Source organism: Tauraco erythrolophus, chromosome 26 (genome assembly GCF_009769465.1).
Source record: "Tauraco erythrolophus isolate bTauEry1 chromosome 26, bTauEry1.pri, whole genome shotgun sequence".
Classification (NCBI taxonomy): Eukaryota; Metazoa; Chordata; class Aves; order Musophagiformes; family Musophagidae; genus Tauraco; species Tauraco erythrolophus.
This window is the reverse complement of record NC_141490.1, coordinates 7,370,903-7,394,693: the sequence shown is the minus strand read 5'-3', so window position 1 is coordinate 7,394,693 and position 23,791 is coordinate 7,370,903. Positions and strand designations below refer to the sequence as shown.

The 23,791-nt window shown below is 54.6% G+C and overlaps 2 protein-coding genes across 7 annotated transcripts; both read left to right on the top strand.

Annotated features, from left to right (window-relative positions):
• The first annotated feature begins 2,231 nt into the window (after positions 1-2,231).
• Positions 2,232-7,022, top strand: TIRAP (TIR domain containing adaptor protein). 6 transcript variants are annotated; one of them, XM_086626920.1, is made up of 6 exons: positions 2,232-2,549; positions 2,652-2,727; positions 4,545-4,628; positions 5,445-5,499; positions 5,786-6,385; positions 6,545-7,022. In XM_086626920.1, exons 3-6 carry the CDS (start codon positions 4,584-4,586, stop codon positions 6,586-6,588), a joined length of 744 nt encoding a protein of 247 aa, XP_086483046.1. In that variant the 5' UTR covers positions 2,232-2,549; positions 2,652-2,727; positions 4,545-4,583; the 3' UTR covers positions 6,589-7,022. The 6 variants fall into 6 exon arrangements, with proteins under 6 accessions (XP_086483046.1, XP_086483044.1, XP_086483043.1 ...); XM_086626918.1 differs by lacking the exon at positions 5,445-5,499 and adding an exon at positions 3,213-3,379; XM_086626917.1 differs by lacking the exon at positions 5,445-5,499 and adding an exon at positions 3,110-3,379.
• A 257-nt stretch (positions 7,023-7,279) lies between these two features.
• On the top strand, positions 7,280-22,471 carry DCPS (decapping enzyme, scavenger). The gene is made up of 6 exons (XM_086626830.1): positions 7,280-7,441; positions 8,614-8,782; positions 15,037-15,182; positions 17,607-17,720; positions 20,971-21,081; positions 22,085-22,471. The coding sequence occupies exons 1-6, from the start codon at positions 7,280-7,282 to the stop codon at positions 22,349-22,351; spliced, it is 969 nt and encodes a 322-aa protein (XP_086482956.1). The 3' UTR covers positions 22,352-22,471.
• Positions 22,472-23,791: the final 1,320 nt, after the last annotated feature.

The window sequence follows — 23,791 nt, the reverse complement described above, 5'->3', positions numbered from 1 at the left end:
CCACGTGTAACATAAAGCAGACACACCCAGCTGCAAAACCACCTGAAATACAAAGATGTATCCCAGCTAAAACCAAACACCTGAACAAAGCAAATGCCAAATTAACGCTGAGGCTCACACTTGAGTGTGTATTTGCAAAAAGCTTGCCATAACTCTACGCAACACGCTGAACAGAACTCAGTCAGCGTCAAACCTCAGCCTGCAGAATCACCCTGGGAAATTAATGAGGTGTTTTCTCCACCGACTCATCACCAAAGGAGATGGGGAAGTCGCTGCGGATGCAGTGGGACTGGAGAGGGACTTTTTACACGGGCATGCAGTGGTAGGACAAGGGGCAATGGCTTTAAACTGAAAGAGGGAAGATTTAGATTGGATATAAGGAAGAAATTCTTCCCTCTGAGGGTGGTGAGGCAGTGGTACAGGTTGCCCAGAGAAGCTGTGGCTGCCCCATCCCTGGAAGTGTTCAAGGCCAGGTTGGATGGGGCTTTGGGCAACCTAGTGTAGTGGAGAGTGTCCCTGCCCATGGCAGGGGGGTTAGAACTAGATGATCTTTGAGGTCCCTTCCAACCCAAACCATTCCATGATTCTATGATGCCCTTTGACTGCCTCCAGGCTCAGCAGCTAACACACAAGTAAAGCTACACCTGCACGCCAGACCTGAATTGTTCAAAGTTTAAGCAAAGTCAAAACTGCATGTGCCCAGCTCAGCGCTCTGCAACAGCCCCCTCACATTATATAAAGAAGCAAGTACAAATTCATTGCTCATCCATTACTTTTTGAGTGCCTCAGACCAACACCAGTGAGGGTGTAATTCAGATCTCCTTTCTAACGTAAGTTACACCAAGATGGTGGGATAAGACAAACGTTTTGGTACAGCTTAAAACCCGCTATGTTTCTGCTAGAAGAATCTGGGAGGACGTTAATGAGTCGTCCCTGGCTGATTCCCAAGCTCCCAAGTTCCACGTGGGAGTCGCAATTGGAGCAGGCTTGTCAAAACTGTCCTAGAAAGGGACAGGCTTCGGACGGGGATCGGTGGCGCGAGGAAAACAAGCTCTGCTTCCATCCACACTGACGTTACGAACACGAGATTCAGCCTCCTCAGATGCGAGTTAAAACACATCAGAGGTTTTTTATTTAACGCCGCGGCTCTCCACGCGCTTCGGGCTCCCGCTGGCTTCGTGAAAAACGAGCGGGAGCGACACGGCGGAGCCCGGAGGAGATCCGTATCCCAACAAACTCACAGAGGAGCCTGTATCGTCTGACAGGTGCCCCGACGTGGGCTCGCTGCGGTCTGATTTAAGGCCCAGCGGATGAGGCCGCGGGACGGCCCTCGAGCAGGCGATCCCGCACGCAGGGCCGGCTTTCCAAGAATGTTTTAGGAAAGCGAACCAGGCTAGGCATGCTGCCAGGAGGGTCCTCCCGCCTTCAGGGCTGTCCGGCACCTCGAGGCCTTACCTTTCCTCTCCGCTGCGCCCCCTCCTCGGCCCCTCTCACGCTAAACCTGCGGGAAAAGCAACAAGGCGGTAACTCAGCAGGTGGGGTGGAGGCTGAGGCTCTTTCTTGGGGCAAAAAACACCAAGAAAGTGTCTTTTCAAGAAAGCGAAGGCGCGAGGGGGGCTCAGGGAGCGGTGCCGCTGAGGTGCGGCCGGGCCCCAGCGCCCCCCCGCCGCTATGAGGCGGCCGCCCCGCGGCCCCCTCGTCCCCCGCCGCTTCCCTTGGGCTCACCCCCGGCTCCCTCTTCCCCCCCCGGGCAGCCCCGCAGCCCTCTCCGACGCCCTCTCCTCATGGCCGCGGCGGCTCTCGGGGCTTCTCCTCACGGCGGCTGCCTCCCCGCCGCGCGCGCGCCCCCGGCCCGCTGTCGCCATAGCAACGCCCCCCCCCCCCCGCCCCACACACCACCCAACCAATCCCGCACGCACCTGGCGCCGCGCGCCCGGCCCCATCACGAGACGCCCGCCGCGCCCCGCGCAGGCGCCTGGCGCCGCGCCCCGCCCCCTGGGGCGGGGCCGGGCGGGGCGACGGGAGGGGATTGGTCCGCCCCCTTTCCGCCCCGCCCCCTTTCCGCCCCGCCCCTTTCCGCCCCGCCCCCCCGCAGTGACGCGCCGCGTTTCGGGCGGGGAGGGAGAAGTGGACGCTCGCGCGAGAATTCATCCGTATTCTCGCGAGGCTTCGTGCGGCTATATAAGGCGGCAGGCGCATGCGCAGCGCAGTCGCCGCCCGTCTGTAGGGGAGGCAGTTCGGTCGGTCGTGCCTCCCGTCAGAGCGCGGTGTGAGGGGCTGTTTGAGGCTTGAGGTCGTGCCCGTGCTCCCTTAGCCCTCGGGGGCCTGCCTTCCGCGGGTTCTGCCTCTCTGCGGGGCGTTGTGGCCGTGCAAAGATGTCTCCGGCCTTCTGAGGTAGCGTGAGCAGCGCTGGGCCCCCGCTGGCCGCTGTAATCCCGCGTGAAGGAGCTCGGTGTGTTCAGAGACTTTCAGGAAGACAAGCTGTTCCCTGGCTTTCGGGGCGGCGGTGTGTCGCTTCGTATTGGTGCCATGAATGAGCTGTGCTGATGGTGGGTGTATTTAGAGATGAAAGTAGCCTTTTTTTTTTTCCTCTTCCCCTAAACAGCTTTCCAGGGGCCTGTTCTGAACCCATTTCCTCATGCTCTTTGCAGGAAATCGAGTCTTCAACCTGCTGCTGTTGTGGACCAGGCTGTGCTTGCTTATGCCCTGCTCCCTTTCATAATTAAGGTGGCGTGACTCACAGGAGTGGGTGATTTGCCCTCCTTTGGGGCACATGCTTGGGTGGGGAGTTGATTTTTGGGGTGGTGGCAACAGCAAAGTTGTCAGTCCCAGGTTGGGAGAGGGGAAGGGATTAATTAAGGGAGGTGGCTGAGGGAAATGGGTCGGAATAGGACAAGCAGTGCCTGACTCCAGCTGGCAGCTGCCTGGAGGTCCCTGTGGAGCTCAGTGCTGCTCAGCCTTGGGCTTTTTCCTTTGCAGTTTGGCTGCTGAGGGGCTGGCTGGTGGCTCCCAGTTGATTCCTGGAGGAGAGGAAGGCAGCTGGGGTAGTGGCAGGGCTGTGGGGTTTGCTTGGTGCCTCTTGAGGGATTTGTTACCTTTCTGGGTGCAGGCTGCCTTCATGTGCCCCAGGTTCCTCTTGCTCGCTGCTCCATGATGGGCCGGGGGTGGTGGGTGCCCACCAGGCACCCTGCATGGCACTTGGTGCCTTCCAGGCCTCGTAGATGTGCTCAGTGGGAAAGCCCTTGAGGACAGGGAGATGTTTCCTGTGGCGAGGGGTCAAAGCCACTGAGGAGGCCACCCACCGTTTCACATGGCTTTGGATTTCGTGCCTACTAAATGTATGCCCTGTTCCGGTTTGCCTTCATGCCAAAGGTGACAGGTGAGTAGACGTGGAAATATCGGTGGAATAAGGTGTTGCCCAACAGCCACAGCCAGTTGTTGGTGTTGAGGGACCAGTTGGTGTCCAACAGGAGCTCCTCAAAGACCCGTGGGACACTGTGGTGGTGTAGGGATGGGGTCCTTAAGAGCCCAGCAGGTGCGGATGGGTGTTTGGGCATCTCCTGACCTTCAGCCCTTCCTCCCAGGGGTCCCTGTGGGTGAGGAAGTGTAGTGGATCCAGCCATTAGTACCCAGCTGTGTCATGATAGTGTCAATGAAGGGGTAGCCTGTCTGGTCCTGGTATGGGGTGCTGTGGTTAGGGGGCTGGTTTTTGGGGAGCCAAAGGCCTCGGGCTTATCCCTGAGGGAAGTACCCCCCTCCAGGTGTGGAGCTGGGTGGGCATGAAGCCCCTCGAGACCCCCTCGAATCCCTTGGGGACAGCACTGGGACTCACCTGGAGCCCGTTTCCTGCAGGCTCCCACCCAAGTCCCGCAGGGTGTCGAGGAGGAAGCGCCGGGTGTTGGTGCCTGCTCGGCTGCTGGAGGGGTCGAGGATGAAGAGGGGATGAAGGTGGTGGCAGTTGACAGCTGCCAGCAGCAGCGCTGGGTTGTTATGCAGCCAGAGACATTTCCAAAACCAGTGGATGGAGCTGTGCTGCATGGGGGTGGATTTTAGGGGGGAAAAGTGCCTGGTTTGGTAAGTTGAACTCAAAATGGGAGCAGCAGAGATGGACTGGTCTGTGTCTGGCTGTAAAACCAGGGAGGGAAACAGGTCTGGGCTTGCTGGTGAGGGTTAGGTGCGGTGACGGCATCTGGCCGGTGGCGGATGTGGGAGGGAGGCCCTGGGGAGGGCTGGCTTCCCGGCCCGGCGGGATCGCGGCCGACTTCCCCTGCCTGCGCTTCCGCGTGCCCAGGTGGAGTCTGGACCTGCTGGGAGTGGTCCCAGGGGGCTGGGGAGGAGGCAGCGGTGGGACAGGGCAGCTATTCCACTCTTTCCTTTGGGAAGCTGGTGGGTGCCCCCATCCTCCTCACCACTCTGGGGCCGCTCCGTCAGGAACTGCTCCCGGATGGGGAAGCTGTAAGAATGGATCAGCCTTGCCGTTTGTTGTGGGTCCCATTAGGCTCCAGAGTGAACATCCTGTGTCCTACTTCTCCTTTTGCACCTAGGCGATCCCGGAGGATCCTCCTCACTGAACCCAGAGGCTGATGCATCCCCCTTCCCTGCTTCAGCGCCTGACTCCTGCATCCCAGGTAGGCATCCCTCAAATTTTCCCCTCACCATTCACTGTATCCATGCCTGTTGTTCAAGCCATGCTCGAGCTTCTTGCTATCACTAAGCAGTGACTCACTTGGAGTGTGGTTTCCACGGGCATTCCAGGGTTTTGTTGGAATTTTTTGTGGTCTGGCGTTCGTTTTGGAGTAGGGCAAAGGCTTCAGTGTGACTTGGGGTGTCTTATTTCAGAAGGGGGTGATGCAAGCAGCCCTGTTTGCCTCTGGGGCTCCTTTCCCCTGTTACTCCTCCTGGGTACCCACAGGGAGGATCTGGGCACCCCAAACCGTGCTGGGAGCATGATGCCAAGGCATGGGCATGGTGTGAGCTGGCAGGGGATCCGCAGGGATGCCAGGGTGGGTGGCAAGGAGGACGCACAGATCTGGGCATCACCCAAGCCAGCGTTGGTTTGCCAGCAGCTTGTTGATTGCCGGTGATCTCGCTGATTCCTGCTTTTCCCCACCGCTGGGAATGAGGGTCTCTCCTGCCCATCAGCTCTTGGCCTCGCTCACTGCAGGTGTGTATCTCTGGTGGGAACTGGTGACAGTGAAAGTGCAGCCAGGCAGGGAGAGCTGCTCCAGCTGCTACTTCCAGCCCTGCTTGAGGTCAAAATGCTCCTTCCCAACAAATTTTTGGGAGGTGGATGCAGAAAACTCTGCTGGGGATGATTTTTGGGGCTGCAAGTGAGTGCTTCAGAGCTGCATGTCCCTGGAATAAACCCCACTGAGCTGCTGCTCTCGGAGAGCAGTTCCTGCTCTCCTAATTTCTTTTTCAAATCCCTTTTTTTCTGCTGGCAGGAGAGGTTTCACGCTGGCGATCGGCGGCTGAGCACCGTGCTGCCCACTATGGCCGGTGAGTCCGGGCTTGTTTTTTGCCGGGAAGGGGGATAAACCCCATAACTCCGTCCCCTCCAATGCTGGCATCCCCTCCCCACTGAAACACCAGGGTGCCCCCAGGTGATAGCATCTGGGTGTTGGTGATAGCTGAAGTTTCAGGGGGCTGGGGTGGTTTTTTGGGATCAGGGTGGGATCCCACCTGGCTCTTTCCACCTGGAGGCGTCCTGCTGAGCTGATGATGCTGCGCATGCCCCTTGGGAAGCCCAGGGGGATGCTGAGCCCCCCCAAACCTCACTCCACAGGTTGGTTTAGGCGGCTCCTGCACAAGCGAAAGCCCAGCTCAGTGGAGACAAGCCTCAATGCCAGCAGCTCTGCTTCATCCTCACCTTCCTCATCCTCTGCGGAGAGCTCCAGCTCCTCTCCCAGCATGAGCCTGGCCAGGTCCATCCGCCTGTCACCTGTCTCGGTGTCGGACATCAATGCCTCTGGCAGTGCCCGGTGGGCGAAGAGCTATGACGTTTGCATCTGCCACAGCGAGGTGGACCTGGAGTTGGTGGAGGAGCTGGTGTCCTACCTGGAGGGTCAACCCGAAAGCTTCCGCTGCTTCCTCCAGCTGCGGGATGCGGCTCCGGGAAGCGCGGTGGTGACAGAACTGTGTGACGCCGTGCAAAACAGCCACTGCTGGGTCATGCTCATCACCCCCAGCTTCCTCCGCGACCCTTGGTGCAAGTACCAGATGCACCAGGCGTTGGCCGAAGCTCCGATGGCCAACGGGCGCACCATCCCAGTGTTGAAGGACGTGGATCGGAAGGATTATCCCAAGGAGCTGCGAAACCTCTACTACATCTACATGGCGCTGAAGGAGAACAGCTTCAGGCAGATCCGAGACACCATCATGCGCTGTGAGTACGCCGGCATGGGTTGATGTGGTGGGATGCTGGTGAAACATTGCTCTGGTGGGGCAGAGACCGTGGGAAGGGACCAGATTGTGCAAATTTAAATAAATAGTTGGTTTTTTAGATGAGTTGGTTCCTAATGGGGCTTGTCTGCTGCCTCTGCAGACCTCCAGGAGCTGTGCCGGAGCTCCGTGAGCAGGACGGAGTAGTGCCAGGAGCAGGCAGAGGTGTCCTTCCACGTGTTCTGGAGCTGCTACCGCTGGATCTGGATGCGGCCACATGCCGGTGGATCTCAGAGGCGAAGCTGAGCTGCTTGGACCAGAGCTGGTCCCTACATCCATGGGGTGACAGCAGCGTGGATCCTGCCATGTCCTGGAGATGCTGGTGGCCAAAAACCCCCTCGGTGGGGATGAGGACATCCTCCAGTGGGTCCCTGCTGCTCGCCACGCAAACACTAAGCTCTGACGTCGGGTGTGTGCGGGGGGGAATCTTCAGAGCTTCTTAGGGTGGCGTGCCCCTGGGGTGAGGACTGGTCCTGGGGGGCTTGGAGCCCAGTAAGCTGACATGGCGCCAGGCTGTGGGCAAGAAAAGGATGTGCAGCCACCCACAATGTCTTTGTACGGGTTTATTTGGACTACGAAAATGCAAGAGTTTTACATTTTTCAATATTGGTGTTTTTTTGGGGTCGGGGAGGGCGTCGATCCCTGACCCGCGTCGGGGGGGGGGGGGGGGGGGGGGGGCGGCGGCGGCTTTTAGCCGTGGCTGGGCTCGAACCCACGACCCTCAGCGCGCCGTGACGGGACTCGGAGCGCACCGCCGAGCCGCCAGGGGGCGCCCTCGCCGCGCCCGGCTCCCGCGCTCGGCGGCGCCGCGCAGGCGCAGTGCGGCGAGAGGGGCGCGATGGCGGAGAGCCCGCGGCCCAAGAGGAAGCGGGAGGAGGACGACAGCGGCACCGCGCTTCACGACGGCGTCACCGCCGCCGCCTTCCCGCTGGCGGAGCTGCGCCTGCGGCGTGTGCTGCGGGAATCGGCGCGGGATAAGGCCGTGTTCCTGCACGGGGAGGTACCGAGGCGGGGGGGTTGCGACTAGGCCGCGTCTGACCCGCCGCCATTTTCCCCCCTGAGGGAAGCGCCGGGCAGGCCACGCCCCCACCGCGAGGCCACGCCCCCCGGTGCCACATGGCGGGGGCTCCCCGGGCCCGTCCCTTCTTCATTCAACCAACCGCGACCCCAGACTCGCTTTTCCAGCCTGGAAAAGGCTGTTCCCGGCGCGCTGGGAACCTCCTTTCAAGCCTCACGTTATTTCTTCCTCTGTAGCCACCGCTGTTGGCCCGGCGAGCAGGCGTGTCGCGTTCGGTGGGCACAACGGAACGGAATCGCCAGCGAAATGCCAACTGCAGGGCTGCAGATGGGATTGGTGTGGCATAAAAGGGAAATTTGTCATGGCGCTTCACGTTTTACGGCCGTAGAGCCTGGTTGTGGTGTGGGAGCTGTGCCTCAGCGCCTGTCTCCTGGAGATGTGATGAGGATGGGGGGGTTTCAGGCTGCCACGTCCATCTTGGGATGGGGGGGTGGTGGTCAGTGGGTAACTGAGCGGGGCACAGACCTGCCCGCTTGGCAGGTGAACCCCTTTGCTCTCTCCAAGCTCAGTGAGGCCTCACCTGGCTCCTGTACAGATGGGAGCGACTCAGGGGTGTGCCCCAGCACCTCCCAAAACCAGCACACTCAGGCCGCATCCGGGTCTGGCTTGTGGTTCCTCAGAGCAGGGCAGCAGTGCTCCCTGTCCCAAACCAGCCTAGGTTTGCTCCCAGACTGTGATGTAAACCCTGATGTCCGCCTCTGCCCTCTTCCTGACCCTCCGACCGCCTGCTCGGTGGCCCTGTGTCGACTCGCCAGTATCTGAGATGAAATCGGTGATGTGGGTCACTGGGAATGCAGCTGTGGGTGCTGAGAGCATCTGGGGAGGTGCAGATGGGCTGAGATGGTGTCCACATCCTGTGCTCCTCCCCTTCCCAAAAAAATGCCTGTGTTCCTAGATGGGGAGCAGATTCCTGCCATGCTTCAGGGCAATGTACCTTGTATTTTTGGATGGTGGTTGGACTGGGAGGGGGTTTGCACTTGGGCTGCTGGTGTCCCCAGTGCTCCCTGGGTTGGAGGCATTTGTGTCCTGGCCTCAAACTCTGCAGCCAGCGCTGGGTCTGTGTTTGCTGACAGCTTTATCTGTTCATATTCCAGGTGCCCGGCGCGTCTGGAGAGGGGACGGATGCCGTAGTCATCCTGGAAAAGACTCCTTTCCAGGAGGAGAAGGTGTTGGACCTGCTGAAGAAGCACACAAAGCTGGAGCTTCAGATGAGCAATGACATTTACAGCACATACCACCTCTATCCCCCCCCGGAGCTGAGCGGTGAGCGCTCTCGGCCTCGCGCTGGCGGGGTGCCGGGAGGGCAGCTTGCTCTGTGGCTCAGCTGCGGGCCAGCTGGAATGCTGGTTGCTGTGCTGCCTGGCCGAGGTGGGGAGATGGGTGGATTGTTTGTAAAAACACTCTTTGCAGAGCGCGTGGAAGCTGCTTCTTGTGCTTTATTTTTGTTGCCCGATGTCACCTGGGCAAGACAGCGTGTTTGCACTGGGGATTTAAATGTTGGAAACCTCACGGGCACCTCGCCTCTGCCTTTCAAACCTCTCCCTGCCCATTCCACGTCTCCGTGGATTGTGAAACCCGATCAATAACTGAGTGTGATGAGGTCAGGCGAGCAGGTTGGAGAGCTCCGAATTACATTTTCGGGGTGTTTGTGCCTGTTTTAGCGCTGTTTCTGTGGTGTAGGAGGAAGCACTGTGTGGCTTTGGGAGCTTGTGAGTTGTGCAGAGCTCCTCTGGTCCTATCGAGGACTCTAAATCAGAGTTTTCAGCGTTACAGTGCCACGTTTTGGTGGCAGGAGGACACTGCCACACCACAGCTGTTGCAGATGCCGTGGGTGGGAAGATGTTAGAGGTATGTTCTGTCGGCTGGAAAGACTTCTGCTTGAGTGCCCGCTGCGTTTGAGGCCGGCAGTGATTCCCACAAGGTGGCATTGCAAGACTAAAATCCCCTGGGTCTCTCTCCAGCTGCAGCCCTGCTGGCATTTGACTTCCTCGGAGCACTGTGTAACTCCAGTGTTAACTCTGATAGCTAAATTTTTGATTTTATTGAAGATTCATGCTAGGTGTGAAACCCCCACAGGGGTGAAAAGGCTGTTAAAGGGTCGCTGGTGACCATCAATGCTGCACCAGTCTTGCTTTTTCTGAGAGGCTGGAGCAAAAGCAGGTGAATCTGAGTTTTCTCACATCCCGTTTTCGGGCCTTCAATCAACTAAATCTTCGCTCAGGTTGTTTGTTTGGTGTGTTCTCTGTGGTGTGGCTCTGCCCTGCATGGCTATGCTGTTTGTTTCATGTATGGCTGGGCCAAAACTGCACCTTTGGATGCGTGTTCGTGCTGTCCTCTTGCAGCTTTGAATGTGGAAAAACGGTCACCCACGTCAGGAGGGGAAGGAAATTGCCCTTTTGAGCTGAGTCATGGCTCAAGGAGGGAGTTGAGGTGGGGAATGCAGCTCGTACACCTACAATGAAGGAGAAATTCCCCTGAAGGCTGCAGACAATGTCAAGGCTTGGGAGGAATCCTTGGACATCGAGTAGTGGTGCAGCCCTTGCATGGGGTCCATCTCGGCCTCTTGTTTGCGGGGTTGGAGATATCCAGGGGTTTAGTTCCTGGCACTTGGAGATTCACACCCGGTTAACACGATGCAGTAGAAGAATTTTGCAGGAAAGGTCCAACTCTGGCATAAAGCAGCTCCTTGGAGGAGGCATGGAAGAGGAGTTTGCCCTGGGGATTTCAGTGTCCCGGGCAGCCAAGCCCCTCACTTTTTGATCAGCTTTTCACTTTCTGAAGGCAAGGTAAAAAAAAAATCACGACTGTAGGGGGGCTTGTGTCACTGCAGGGGGGCACGTTGACAGCATGAGGAGCTGCCTGGGGGTCCCTCTGCTTTTTCGAAGAGCGTTTCTCAGTGCTGCCTTAATGCTCCGAATTTCCCGGGGGGCTCTTCGTTCAGCTGGAGCTTCCTGAGAGCTGGAAGTGGATCCTTTTCTCTTTGTCCTCTCCCCACCTCCTGGTTTGAGTTGGGTGCTGTTCCCTCCACGGAGTCAAGCTGACACAAGCCCTCTGCCATGAAAGCTTGTTTTGTCTCGGTGGCAAAGAGCCCGCAGGGCCAGGCCAGTTGCTTTGTTTGTGTGGTGGCAGCAGAGGAAGGGAGGCCAAAAGAAGCACTTTACCTGAGCAAACGACTCCCCTCTGTCCTGGGAAGAGGAATTCCACTCTGCTGCTGCTTGAGGATGAGGTTTTTAGGGCTGGGAGCACACCGGCGCGGGGATGCGTGAAGGCTGTGCTAGTCAGAAAGAGGAACTCGTGTGTGTCTGGCTTAGCTCATCGATTTTACTGGCTGCTAGTAGGGATGTGTCAAGGCTAAAAAATGGGAAATAACATTTTCAAACCAGCTTGATAACGGTCAGAGTTTGTCCCAAGGGCAGCCTGAAACCACCTGACTGTGGAGAAGGGAGTTTGGGAGGAGGAGTGGCGTCGGAGAGCATGCCCTCTGATCTGAGCTGCTCTCTCCTGGCAAAGCCAGGTGTGCCTGACTTGTTTTAAGGCCAGTTGCTGGGCGTTGTGTGGATTTAAGAGGCAACTTGTGCCTAAAAGTGTGAGACGTTGGTGGAGGAAACCCCAGCTCTGGGACTCTCCCTTGCAGGGGAAAGATTTTTTTTGTGTTTTGTTTGTTTCTTGCTGCCAAAGGCTTGGTTGCAAAAGCCAGATGGTTCAAGCAACACGTTCCTAGATAACATCCAGCTCCTGGCGGTGCTTGCACCCATTGAGCAAGGAGAGCTTGCTGCTTCCAGCAAAAAGCAGCCTCCTTTTGCTTGGCTGCTGAGGGATGTTGTGTTTCACAGCACCAAAGCCGTGCCGGCATAAATCAAGGGCTCTTCCCAGTCCTTTCCTCACTGGGCACGGCTCATCCCTGCACTGCAGGCTGGAGCTTACTAAAAACACCTAAAAATGAGCGCACCGGGAGATGTTCCAGCTCCATCTCTCCGACGTGGGGTGGAGAAATGGGAGAGTGTGGAAGGAAAGTATTCAGTCATGCAGGAAGTGATACACATCCCTGCTTTCCCGAGCCCAAAAAGCGTCTGGTTTCAGGCAGTGAGGAGCTGGAGAAACTTGCATGAGCTGCGCTGGGAAGACTGGTTTGTCTCCCGGCGTTTCCACACTCCGCCTGCCTGCAGGGCTTGCCCGGCCAAGAAATCTCTTTGCGTTTACAACTGAAATAAAAAGCTGGAGCCTGAAGCAGTGGGATCGTGTAGAGTGGTGTGGGGGGCGTCACGGTGCTTTGCTCTGTTTTTTTGGATGTTACCAACCTGCAGGTTTCCAGTTTGCTGTCGCTGTTGCAGCCAGAGCCCATCGAGTCGTCCTCGGATGAGAACCTGGGGCTGTCTGGCCCAAGGAAAAGGGAAAGGGAAAGTTGCAAGAGTGCCAACGCGCCTTTCCCTGCCGTTTCCTGGGCTTGGCACCTTCCTGCACCTGATGCTTGAGTCGATGAGGCAGATTATAAGCCAAAACCCAGCTTCCTACTAGGGGAGGGAGGAAAAAGCACCCTTGCCCAAGAGTAGGAACAAGTCGTTCCTGCCCCGTGGGCTCCTCTTGGCTTGCCAGCGCGTTTAAATTATTTAAAACAAAACCACGGTGGCCCATTCTAACGTTGGGTCACTCTGGCCTCTCCTCGCTGTTTCGGTTTGAAATTTGAAATTTCAGTTTGGAATTTGACCTGCTGAGCCAGAGGGGGATTTTTGGCAGAGCCTGGGGCCAGTGTGGAAGGGAACGAGGCACCGCAAGTGAGCCCGGAGTGCTCTTTCCTACGGGCATGAGCTCTCTGCCTCCTTCCCATCCATGGCACGTGGCTGTCCTGCGCCGTAGGGAGCATGGGATAATGCATTCCGTCCTCTCCTCTTGGTGGCAGCTGCCTTCAGCCCTTTTTTTGCACAAGTTCCCCAAATTGAGCTGTGGTTTTGGTTTTCTTTTTGTGGTTTGGGTTCTTTTTTCGTTCTCGTTTTCAGCAGGAGAGGGGAGAGGTCATTTTGTTTCTCGTCGATCCGAGCTTCCTTGTTGCCTGGGCAGGGAAACAACGGGCACGGTGTATCCCCTCAAACGCCCTTCATAGGGTCGAGTGGTTGTTCCCTACCATCACAGCACCTCTGCCTCCTGCTCATCCAGGTTCCTTCCATGAAACCTTTCCCGTAACCTCCAGTTACTTGATGATCAGTCCTGACTTCCAGAATCCACCACAGGCGTTTCGTGGCATCCCTGGGCTGACGTTCCAGTGAGCGGAGACAATCCCTGACCCTTCGGCGAGCTCAGAAACCCACATCCAGCCATTCTTCACCCCCGTTTCCAGGCTGGGGTAGGTTCTGGCTGCCCCACGGCGTACGTGATGCCTCGGTGCACGTGGAATCTGCCAGGAGCAGGGCGGCTTTTCCCATGGAGCATGAACATGGCTGGTTGCCAGGAAAGATTTCGTGGCGAGCCCGGTCTCGCCGTGCGCCTTTCCTGTGGCTGAGCTGGGGCTTTGCACCCCACGTGTGGGCTCCTGATGATAGTCAGGCTCTGAGCACTTACCAAACAGCTTCTCTGGCCATAATGATTTATGCTAATTAGCGTTGCTGGGACGTTTTGGGGTCAATGAGGCCTCTAGAAGGGAAATAATCATTAGTGAACCACAGCTTCTGCCCCTTCCTCTCCTCCAGACATCTGCTGCTCCACCGCAGCTGCACATTAAGGATTTCTCTGATCAGGCATTAAAGTATCCTGAGGTGCTCTCCCCACCATGAGCAGCCACCCCCCAAACTGGGGAGGTGCTGGGGAAGCCACGGAGGGTCCTCTGTGACCCCGTCCCAGCCGACGTGTGCGTTGTGGTTCTCGCATCCCCCCCCAGCACGGAGGAGTTTCTGCTGCAGTCCCTGCTCTTGTTTTGGGGGTATAAAATTAAATAGTGGAAGTTTCAGCGTGAGGCTGAACGTGGTATTTTCTGATCTTTTGCCTTTTTGCTTTCTCCCCAGCGCTTTGCTGATCTTTTCAAGTGAGGAGCAGAGGAGTTACTGCCTTGTCGGTTTTTTTTTGGTCTTTTTTTTTCTTCCCTGTTACATCATCCTGCTAGAAGTGCTAATTGAGCCCTGGAAAACAACCTTGTTTGAACATGCGTATGGTGGGAATCAGACCAGACTGCCCTTGTGGTTTGCATTTTCATATTTCATGTTACCAGCATTTTCCTGTGGATTTCATTAAGCTGGGTTTGGCATGAAATGAAAAGGCAGAGTCTCCTGGCTTGTGCAGTGCTGACCTTAAAAAAAAAAAAAAAAAAAAAAAAAAAAAAGAGAGAGAGAGAGAGAAACCAGAAAACTGGAAAAAAAACCCGCCCTAAATCCTGGCTTTAGGAACAAATAGATATTTATGTCTGGATAGCATCTATACGTATATAAAGTGTGAAGCATGATTGTTTGCTCCCCTGGTGGGTGTGCAGCCCATGGGTTTGGTGTCCGTGGTGGACCTTGGGCACAAGCTGCAGTCTTTGCGGTGCCCCAGCCACGTCCTTTGGTCCGATCTGCTCGGGATTTGTCCGGACTCTCGGGGTTTTTCTCCTTCCTGCATTAGGTTTTGTAGCAGCTCTCCGTTAGCTGCCAAGGCAGAGGCACTGCTGGTGCCCTCAGAGTCATGGCAGGCACATCTAATCTTGGCCAAAGTGGGATATTTTCCAAGAGTTTTACTGCTGTGGGTAAGATTTACTGCTGCCGAGGTGAAAGCTGCCAGGTTGGCGAGGTGCGTGCTCATAATGCTGCAGAAATTATGTGGCAAATTTGTAATCTCGAGGTCAACACAAATTGTTTTCCTTTTGCTGGAGTAAACAGCTAAATCCTCTTGGGAGGCTGGCACAGGGGAGTCACCCGGCCCTCTTCCCTTGGCTCTAACCCATCAGCCTGCCTTCTTTCCTCGGGATCCATCCCTGTGCCCTTGACCTCTTTGCCTTCTGTGCTCAGGGCCCGAGGTTGAACATCTTGATGGCCGAGAGCTCTGGGAAAGAGCTGCTCCTGCTGTTTGCAGCTCATGGGGCACCTGGTTTCGTGGCTGGAGAAAGTTACTGGGTGTTTGCTCGTTAACATCCCATGAGCTTTGGGTTTAAGAATGAGGAAGATGTGTCTCTGCCCCCGGGGCCGTGTTTCTGTCCTGGTTGTTGACTGTACCTGAACTCTTCCCTGGGAGCCCTAGCTCTGCCCTGATGTTGCTGATATACCTGAAAGAGCAAGTGGGGGGAAAAAAACAACCTTTCAGACAACAAACTCTTCCACCTGAACTGGAAAGACAGGCCTTGGCCATGTTGTCAACTTATTCTTCCTCAAGAAAAGCAGCCTGGGAGGTTAAAGGACTTGTTTGCTTTCCATGTCCATTGTCCTCCACCCTATTTTAGTGGTATCTTTTAAAAATGTCTCAGTGTGGCATTTATTAGAAGGGAAAAGAGATTTATCGGGGGCTGAAGGAAGTAATGTGGGTTTTGTCTGTGATGGTAACTCCAACATGTTTGTTTCTAGAGATCAAAACCACAGTGGTGTACCCCGCCACGGAGAAGCACCTCCAGAAATACCTCCGCCAAGAAGTGCACCTCATCCGTGAATCCTGGGAGGATTACAAGAACATAACGCTGCCCTTCATCCAGTCCCAGAGCTTCAGCATCCAGGTACGGGTACCACTGCTCTGCCTCTGCCGAGGTGGACGTCTTTGGTCTCCTCCTTCATCATGCTGGGCTGTCAGATGTCTTCTCCAAAGCCCAGCTGGGAGGCAGAAGAGTTGGGAGTGCTCCACGGTTATTCCGTCAGCGTGTCGTCAGCTCTGCGGTACTGCTGGCTGGTCTTTGGAGTAAGCTCATGCTGAAAGGGGCTCTTTTCCTCCCTGCTGCCTCCATCCTCCTGCCCTCTGGAGCATCCTTCTCTGTCTCTGCAGCGAAACGGTTGCCGTGGGGATACACCCAAAGCTGCCTTTCCCAAGGTTGCTGGAGACTTTCTGTGCTGGGATGTTTTCCCTCCTTTCCGAGGGTGGCTCCCTGGGCGTTGGTGCAGTTCGCTGGGCTTGTTTAGGAGTCTCTTGGGTGCTGCAGAAACAAGAAGGCACGGATTGCTCTTGGATTCCTGCATCGCAGCTCTCTCCTTGGGCTTTGCCTACAGCTCCTCTGCCATCCATGTGGCATCCTGTGGCAAAGCTGTACTTTTAGTGTCCTTCTTGCCCCAGGCAGCAGCAACGAGCCTTTTTTCCTGTTTTACATCCTTTTTGACCATTCTTCTCCCTATCGTCCTCCTTTGGAGGTCAAAGGAAGGCGAGTCTGGAGGGACCAATTGGTGCCACCCTGTGCAGAAGGGGGAATAAAACAAATCCTGGGTCTGCTGAGGCTATCCATTAAAAGTAAACCCCAAAACCAACCAACCACAGGCCTTGGGTGTCCCCAACACCTCTTTCCTGCTGCCTTAAACAGCAGCAGAAGGGTTAATGGGACTTGGAAACATCTTCCTGGTGACCGTCAGGAGCATCTGCTGAGAAATGGTGGTTGGCACAGCCAGTCCTTGACCTCTGTGATTCGATAATGCCGCTTCTTGTCTTTAACTGGTTTTGATGGGCGGAAGGGGAAATGGGAAGGGTGGCAGGAACATGGGGGACGACAGAAGCAGCTCTGTTTTCTGCTGGAGGATGCGAAGCGCAGATGCTTTCGGTATAATAGTTTTATTGTGGTGTCAGACTCTGGGCATGTGTTTTTCCTCCCTGGGCTTGTGCTGGAAACAGCAGGAGCAGCCAGCCCATCACGTGAGGCAGCGTTGGGTTTGAAATTCAACTCATCTGATCGGAGAAATTATTTAGGGCACTGATAGCTTGTGAAAAGAGCAGGCAGTGGGGGAAAAAAAAAACACCCAAACTTTAATTTCCTGCTGAGCTTCCTGCCCTGCTTTCCTTCCGAGGTCGCAGAGCACGGCGATCATGTGCTTTCCGAAGTCTCTTGGAGAATCTAATCTTCTCTAAGATGTTGTGGCCAGGAAGAAAAGACCAGAAATTTAAGCAGAAAACCAGATCAAGGGAAGAGAGGTTGGTTTTTCCTTAAGAGTATATTCCTGTCAGTTCACAACGATCCAAAGTTTTGATCAGATTAATTAAATTCTTGATGGAGTTCCCCAAAAGGGCTGTCTTGAGTGTCTGGTGTACCCAGTACCCGCTGACCCGGCTCGCTCCGCGTGCCTGCGGGACGGGCTGCATCTTCCCTACCCACCTGGGGCAATCAAAATGTTTCCTACCTCAACTTGATGGGGAAAATAATGCTTCAAAATGTTTTTCCGCTTCCAAGCCCTGGCCATTTTCTTTCTTCTTCATCCCTTATCTTCTAGGAACCGGGCTGGGGACTCCCTTGGCAGTCCAAGACTTAAGCTAGAGTGCAAAGCGCGTTTTGGAGGTGAAAAGAAGGATGCTGGAGCTCAGGTTGGGAGCCAGGAAAAGCAAAGATGCTTTCCACCAGTCTTACTCTGCCATTTATCCCTCATCTTTTCCATTTTGTAGCCGAAACTCTTCTCTGGGTGGTGCTTTGCTTTGAAGGAGGGGGATTACCAGAGCAGGGATTACAGGGAGTCTGGAGCAACTTGTAAAGGTTTCAGTGCATCCTGGGAGGTAAAAAACCAGCAAGTAGAGCAGCCAGGTCTGGTTTATCGCCAGACCCCATCGAGGAGAGCGATCTCCAAATCCTCTTAAGGGCAGATGCAACTATTTCCACGCTGGGCTAAACCATCTCAGCTCAATTCCTCGTCTCCAGCTGTGGCCAGTTCTTAGTGCTTGAGAGGAAAACAAAAATCCCTGAATGATTTAGCTAGCAGCGGCATCGGGGGGGTGTCTTTTCACTGGAGTCCTCGTAACAGCCCGGAGTTTGTTGTTGGAGTGGTTTATGGATAATTAATTATAAATGTGATCAGCCATGAAATTATTTGGTCGTCTTAAAATCAACTTGTTGGGTTTTTTTTTACATTGTACTTGCAGCAAATGCACTTTAATCCCTGAGCTGAGGCTCAATGTGCCTGAGGTGTCCGGGTTTTTTTTCTCTGCTGGTTTATAAATTGCAATATTTCTCTTTCAGTGGGTGTATAATATCCTGGAGAAGAAAGCCGAGGCCGAGCGAATCATCCATGAAAACCCAGATCCTTGCAATGGCTTTGTCCTAGTTCCAGATTTTAAGTGGAATCAAAGCCAGGTTCGTTTGCTCCTCTTTTTTTTTTTGAAGGGATGCTGCTTCTTTTGAAGGTAATCGGGAGGAAATGTCCACTTTCACTTTCGTGCTACTAATGGCATGCTAATGAAAGTTTTAGTAGGGGGATGTGCCCTTCCTGTTCCCACTGTCATTAAGTGCTGGTATTGCCAGGGCCTTTTATCACGTGCTAATTGTGGAAAATGGGGAAAACACAGGCTGTTCTCACTGCTGCTGGCTGATTTATTTATGAACTTCACTTTCTCTTTCCTGTATTAGCCCAAATGTCGTCCTGATGTGTTTGAACCTAAATCCAGCTGCGTGTTTGTTCCCGCTGAACTTGTTTGGGGTCTTTGTTGTGTGTGTTTTTAGTGTTTTTTTTTTTTAAAAGCCTCAGCTTTAGACACAAACCGGGCAGATGTGTTGTCCTTTGGTTGCTGCAATTAACTCTCCTCCACACAATATTAAACAGATGGTCCTTAGTTTATGAGCAGCTGCTTAACCCCTCGTGGGAGTGGCCGCTCGATGAATCGCAGAGGTTTTGAAGCCCAGGCTGTAATCCTAAATTGAGTGGCTCATTATTTCCCTGGGTTCCAGCTCCCTTTCGTGCTGTACTTCTGGGGATGTGCAGCTCTGCTGAAGTTGGTAGAGTCAAAAAAAAGTCCCCTTTATGTTTCTGATCCTCAAAATGTTTCCGTGGGTGGCAAGATGGGAAGGTTACTGTTTGATTAAAACTTCGAAATGGGAACTGAAAAACTCAAAAAAACCTCCCAACCCCCCCAAAATTGGGAACAGAAGCCTGCTCATGGGCAATTCTGTGTTTCTGTGCTGGGAGCACCTATTTCTGGTCTGGTGCTTAGTCACCCCGGGGGAATAAGTTGGGGAGGATGGGTGAGTAAGTCACTGCAGGGTAGTTTCTGGTCACCATGAATTCCGTGCACATCACCTACTCCAAAACTCACTTGTCAAGCTGTGGTGGGGCAACCAAGCTCAAATTCCACTTACTGAGAGAGGTGGGACCTTCTTCCTGGAGGCTTTTTGCAAATATGGCAAGCTTGCAGTCATGCTTACGCCACCATGCCCTGTTCCGTGTCCTTTCCTTTCCAGGTGGCAATATTTAGGGATCCTAAAAGGTACAACACACTTTTTCCTCCCTCTGAGCAAAGCCTCAGTGTAAATCCTCGCTCGCTGTAGCCGAGCTTTGCAATTCACTTCCAGATGGGAGACAGACAGGCTGAAAATTGTCCTTTAGCTTTCTCTGGAGACCTGTTGTATCCACGTCTTGCTGCTCGCACGGTCAGGGAGCGCTGAAGCAGTAGGATTTGTCTTTAGGGGAGATTTCCCCATGCTGCTGTCACCTCTTGGTGTGCTGAACAGGATCTTCTGGATTTCTTCTGGCTGCTGGGCTGCAGAGCCGTCATCCCTGGGGCTATCTGGGACCTTGGCCTTGCCCGCCTCTTTCCCAGGCAGGCGAGCCAGCGTCCCAGCAAGGGCTCTGGATTCTGCCTTCCAGCCAAGGAATTTCTTCTTGGCTCTGGGTGGCGCCGAGCCAGAGCTGATCCTGGCGGCTGCCCGTGAGCACCAGTTCCTTCTGCCGAGTCCCACCGAACAGGCCAGGCTGCGAAATTAAACTGGGACAGCGAGACAGAGCTCCCAGCAGGACTCCAGTCCCTCCGACAGCAGCGCTGTGTGCCAGCTTAGCACCTTGCCCGCAGATGCCGTGAATTCACCTGGGATTAACTCAGGCTGATGGATGGGAGGAAGGTTGCTCGTTTGCATTTCTCAACCTCTGGGTGCTGCATCAGCTCCTGCTGCCCAGCCTTGACTGCGGTTTGAGGTGGTTTCTTGTTGTTTGTTTTTTTTTTTTTTAACTTTAATTTTTTAAAGTTTTTCTTGGTGTGGCTTTTTTTTCTCCCCCCTCCACTTTTGAGTTGGTTTCAAGCCCACAGGAGCCTCGAGGCGTTGCCTGAAACGGTGCCCGGCATGACATCATTCCGAGCCTTTTTAGCAACAGCCTGATTTGTTTCAAACAGGAACATGCAGATGTTGTTCTAAGGAGAAGAGATGTTTGCTTTTCCTCCCTCCAGCCAGCCCTGATCCGAAGAGGACAAGCCGATACACCGCCTTTTTCCGGAGCTCTGCACGGGCTGCTTGGGGAATCAAACCGAACCGCGAGCGTTGCTGTGCTGGCTGGGTGCAAGCAGCAGCTTCGTGTTTCGAAAGCTCTGAGAAAAGGTCCTGAGAGCATCTCCTGGCACAAGCATCTGTTTCGAAATAGCCAGATGGTTTTCTCACAGCCCTGAAAAGATCTGCTGGGTTTCTGACATCCAAACCCTTTAATTTGCAGTGTTTGTGTTCGAAAGCCACTAGCTGAGCTGAAGGAGAAGGGGATTTTTATTTTTATTTTTTTTTTTAGAAGGGCAATGATCCATAACCCTCTGTCTTGTTTAACATTGAATTTGGTTAAGAGCTTCAGGAGATGCCAGAGTTGGGCTGAGAGCTGCTGAGTGGCCGTATTTCACGGCGCTGGGGTTGTCTGGTGACCAATTAGGTCTTGAAAATAGTTATTTATAGAACTGGTGTGACTGGGAAGTGGCCGGCTGTTTGCACGGTGGAAACACAGGAAGCTTTTCACTCAGAAAAATCAACAGCCGCTGCGATTCACTGTAAATCCTCGTCTGAGCGTGGGGGTGAACGTTCGCTTGCTCTGCAGAAAAGCTGTGCTGGGCGCAGTGGGGGGTTGCTGGTAGACCCTGCAGACTCCTGGGCTCGGGCTGGTGGATGCCTCAGTTTCCCCCACGTGGCAGGGTGGGTGCCAGCACCTTTTCTGCCAGCCTCGGTCTGCACTGGGACAACGTTTTTGAGATGCTCAGGGAGATGTTGTGCATGTGCAAGGGCAACAGCAAGTAGAAAAGAGTTGATGGATCGATCTGCCTTTAAAGCCAAGAAGATATTTGTGATCCCGCTGTTTATTGATTAGGGTGAAGCTGTCCTCTTCTGGTTATTCCTGGACAAACCCCAATTTATCCAAAAATGATGCTTCAGGGTGTGGTGGGTTGATGGGTGAACGCATCTCTTACCGGGAGGTTTGTACTGGATTTGACCCAGCTTGGATGTGGGTTAAATCCTACAGGAAGGTAGCCCCTTAGATCAGCCTGGGAAGCTGTGGTTGGTGCGCCAGGTCCAAGGTGCTCGTGCCTTCATCTGCTCTTTCCGTGGTCACCTCCGTCACCGCCCTCCATCTCTTTCTCTGTAGCTGGATGACCTCTACCTGATAGCCCTCGTTCACCGTCGGGAGGTCAAGTCGCTTCGGGACCTCACTGCTGAGCACCTCCCGCTGCTGGGGAACATCCTGCAGGAAGGCAAGGTAGGTGGGTGGCTGCTCTGACACTGCTGTCCTGGCCAGGGAGAGCGGGTCCTGGCCAGGGAGAGCGGGTCCTGGCCAGGGAGAGCGGGTCCTGGCCAGGGAGAGCGGGTCCTGGCCAGGGAGAGCGGGTCCTGGCCAGGGAGAGCGGGTCCTGCCTGCTGCAGGGTTGCTGCCTGACCAACCCATGTGCAGCATCTGTGCAGGGGAACCAACAACCAAGGGATTTGGTGACCAACCATCACGAACCAGGGCTGCGCTGCCCCCTCCAGCATCTCTCCCCGGAGATCCCGGTCCCTGCTGCTCCGTTGGCAGCTTCCCCCGGGGCATCGGAAAGCCGTGCTGTGTTGAGGCATTTCAGGGGTGCTCCATGTTTCTCCCGTGGCAGTGAGCTGCAGGAGTCAAGCCTCATCCTCCCCATATGGATAATTTCCTTCCCAACCCCTTGACCCTTTCTGCAGGCCGATGAGGTTTTTCCAGCCCCGTCACGGGGCGTGCTTGGTAGATGGATGCACGATAAGCTTCTCTTTCCTTTGCTCTCTTAAAAATTTGGAAAGTAATTGCTCTGGGGAAAGCAGAGATTAATTAAGAGATTAGTCAGGGGCTTGCAGTGAGCCCAGCCAGCGTGCCGGTGTTCACCATTGCTGTTTGTAGCTTTAATTACACCGGCTGGTAACTGGATCCCCGTAACTTGCCGGGCGAACCGGAGCGATAAGGGCGGAAGGGAAAAGGATCCGAAAAGGATCCGAGGGAGGCATCGCTCCATCCCTGCGGAGGCTGAAACGGAGGGTGGGGAAGGGCTCTGGCCTTCCCAACCTCCCCCTCTCCCTTGCTGCGAGCAGAAATCCCTTCTGCCTTTCTCTCCGCCTTTTGTGCCATCCAGGGATGCTCCTCCCGTCCGTCGCAAGGTCTGTCTGTCCGTGTGCTGCCTGCCCCGAGCCACTCTCTGTGCCTTGCCAGTCCTGACCTGTGGTGGTTGGTTTTTTTCCCCCCTCCCTGTCCTTAGGAGGCCGTAAGGAAGCGCTTCGGCGTGCCCGGATCCCAGCTGCGGATCTACCTGCATTACCAACCGTCCTACTACCACCTGCACGTGCATTTCACCGCCCTGGGCTACGACGCTCCGGGCAGCTCCGTGGAGAGAGCCCATCTCCTGGCAGACGTGATGGACAACCTGGAGATGGACTCCATGTACTACCAGAAACGGGCTTTGACCTTCACCCTTCGCGCTGATGACCTCCTCTTTAAGAAATTCCAGGAGGCAGGAAGAGTGTGAGCTGGCAGAGGGGCTTTTGTATCTTTATTTTTTAATAAATGCTTGTTTTTGAAGGGTTTTTTTTAAAAATGTTTTGGTGCTTTCTGTTGTTTTTAACTCGGATTTTTGTACAAATTGAGGATGATGGCCCATTGCTATGGAAACCATTTCTTCTGCTCAAATCAATTAAAATGTTGATTGAGTAACCCCTTTTAGTGTGCTGGTTTTTGCCAGGGTCGTAGCACCAGCCCGGGCTCCTCTGGGATGCAGCGAGCAGAGGGGTTTGGGCAGGAAGGTCAGGTGTACCTCCATCTTCTCCACCCCAAAGACAGCCCCTGCCACCAAATGTCAGCCCAAACAGGGGCGGTGGTCCAAGAAAACCTGCTGTGCTCGGAAAGCTTCACTTATTTCCTACGGATTTACCCCTGGGAGCAGGATTGCAGCTTTCCTGGGGCGGGGAGGGCTTTTTTGCTCCGAAGAAATCAAATGACTAAGCCGAGTCCTCGCCCCTCCGGCCGCTGTGGGATCTGGGAAGGCGAGCACGCCTGCGCACGCTGCCTGAGAGCCATCACCTCCATCCTGCTAATTAGTCATATATCTGGCTTCAATGAGCTCGTTGAAAAGGGCAGGCCCTCCCTGGTGCAGGCTACTCCAGGTTTTACAAGGATTCCTCAGTGTGCATATTGGAAAAAACATAAAATAAATAAGAACTGCTCTTCCTTCTGCCTTTCTGCAGCTGGAGGGTCCCGACAGAGGAACCTCCTGAGACCCTGGTTGACTTTGCTGCTGCTTTCCAGCTCCGGTGAGGTTTTTCTTCCTCTTTCAGGGAGATTCTTCCTCACTGCTTGGCTCTGTTGAAATGGTCCTCGTGCTGTGACCTGGCGAGAGCTGCTAGATTTTTATGTACAGAGGGAGGTTTAGTTCCACCAAGCCCAGCTGCTGCTTCCCCTTCATCTTCTCTGCCGGACACCAACCTCTGAAAACTTCATGAGTTCTTGTTGCCAAAAGGGCTCTGGTTTCTGGTCAGCCGGTAACCAAGGATGTAATTGCAGGAATCATCTCGCTGGCTACCCCAGTTATCTACTCCTTTCAACACACTGGGCTCTAAGAGGTTTTTTTTTTTGCTGGTGGAGGGGGAAACCCAGATGTGAGCTGTTGTTTGCAGGGCTGCCTGGTGATGGAGCGGTCCCAGAGCCGGCTGGGCTGCAAGGAGCATCATCAGAGATGCCTGAGGCTTTGCTCGGCTCATCCGATTAATAAATATTCAGGTCAGGCAGTTCCCTGGTACCTTTTAGCAGCAGGGGAGAGGCAGAGCATCTGGATGCAGCCACCTTTTCTTGTTCCTCTGCAAAAATGCAATACGTGGTAAGAAAACTGGGCTAAGCTGCTAGGGGAGTCTTTCCCTCTTGTTTCAGATCCTTCCTCTGGGGCCAGAGTTGATTTAGGAGCGGATCTGGAGAT

Excerpts from the sequence above, each read along its gene's own strand:
- TIRAP (XM_086626918.1), top strand. The coding sequence starts at position 3,337 with ATGTATGCCCTGTTCCGGTTTGCCTTCATGCCAAAGGTGACAG. Across the intron at positions 3,380-4,544 it reads CTTCATGCCAAAGGTGACAG|GCGATCCCGGAGGATCCTCC; the intron begins GTGAGTAGACGT and ends TTTTGCACCTAG. Across the intron at positions 4,629-5,785 it reads GCCTGACTCCTGCATCCCAG|GTTGGTTTAGGCGGCTCCTG; the intron begins GTAGGCATCCCT and ends CTCACTCCACAG.
- DCPS (XM_086626830.1), top strand. The coding sequence starts at position 7,280 with ATGGCGGAGAGCCCGCGGCCCAAGAGGAAGCGGGAGGAGGACGACAGC. Across the intron at positions 7,442-8,613 it reads CCGTGTTCCTGCACGGGGAG|GTGCCCGGCGCGTCTGGAGA; the intron begins GTACCGAGGCGG and ends TTCATATTCCAG. Across the intron at positions 8,783-15,036 it reads TCCCCCCCCGGAGCTGAGCG|AGATCAAAACCACAGTGGTG; the intron begins GTGAGCGCTCTC and ends GTTTGTTTCTAG.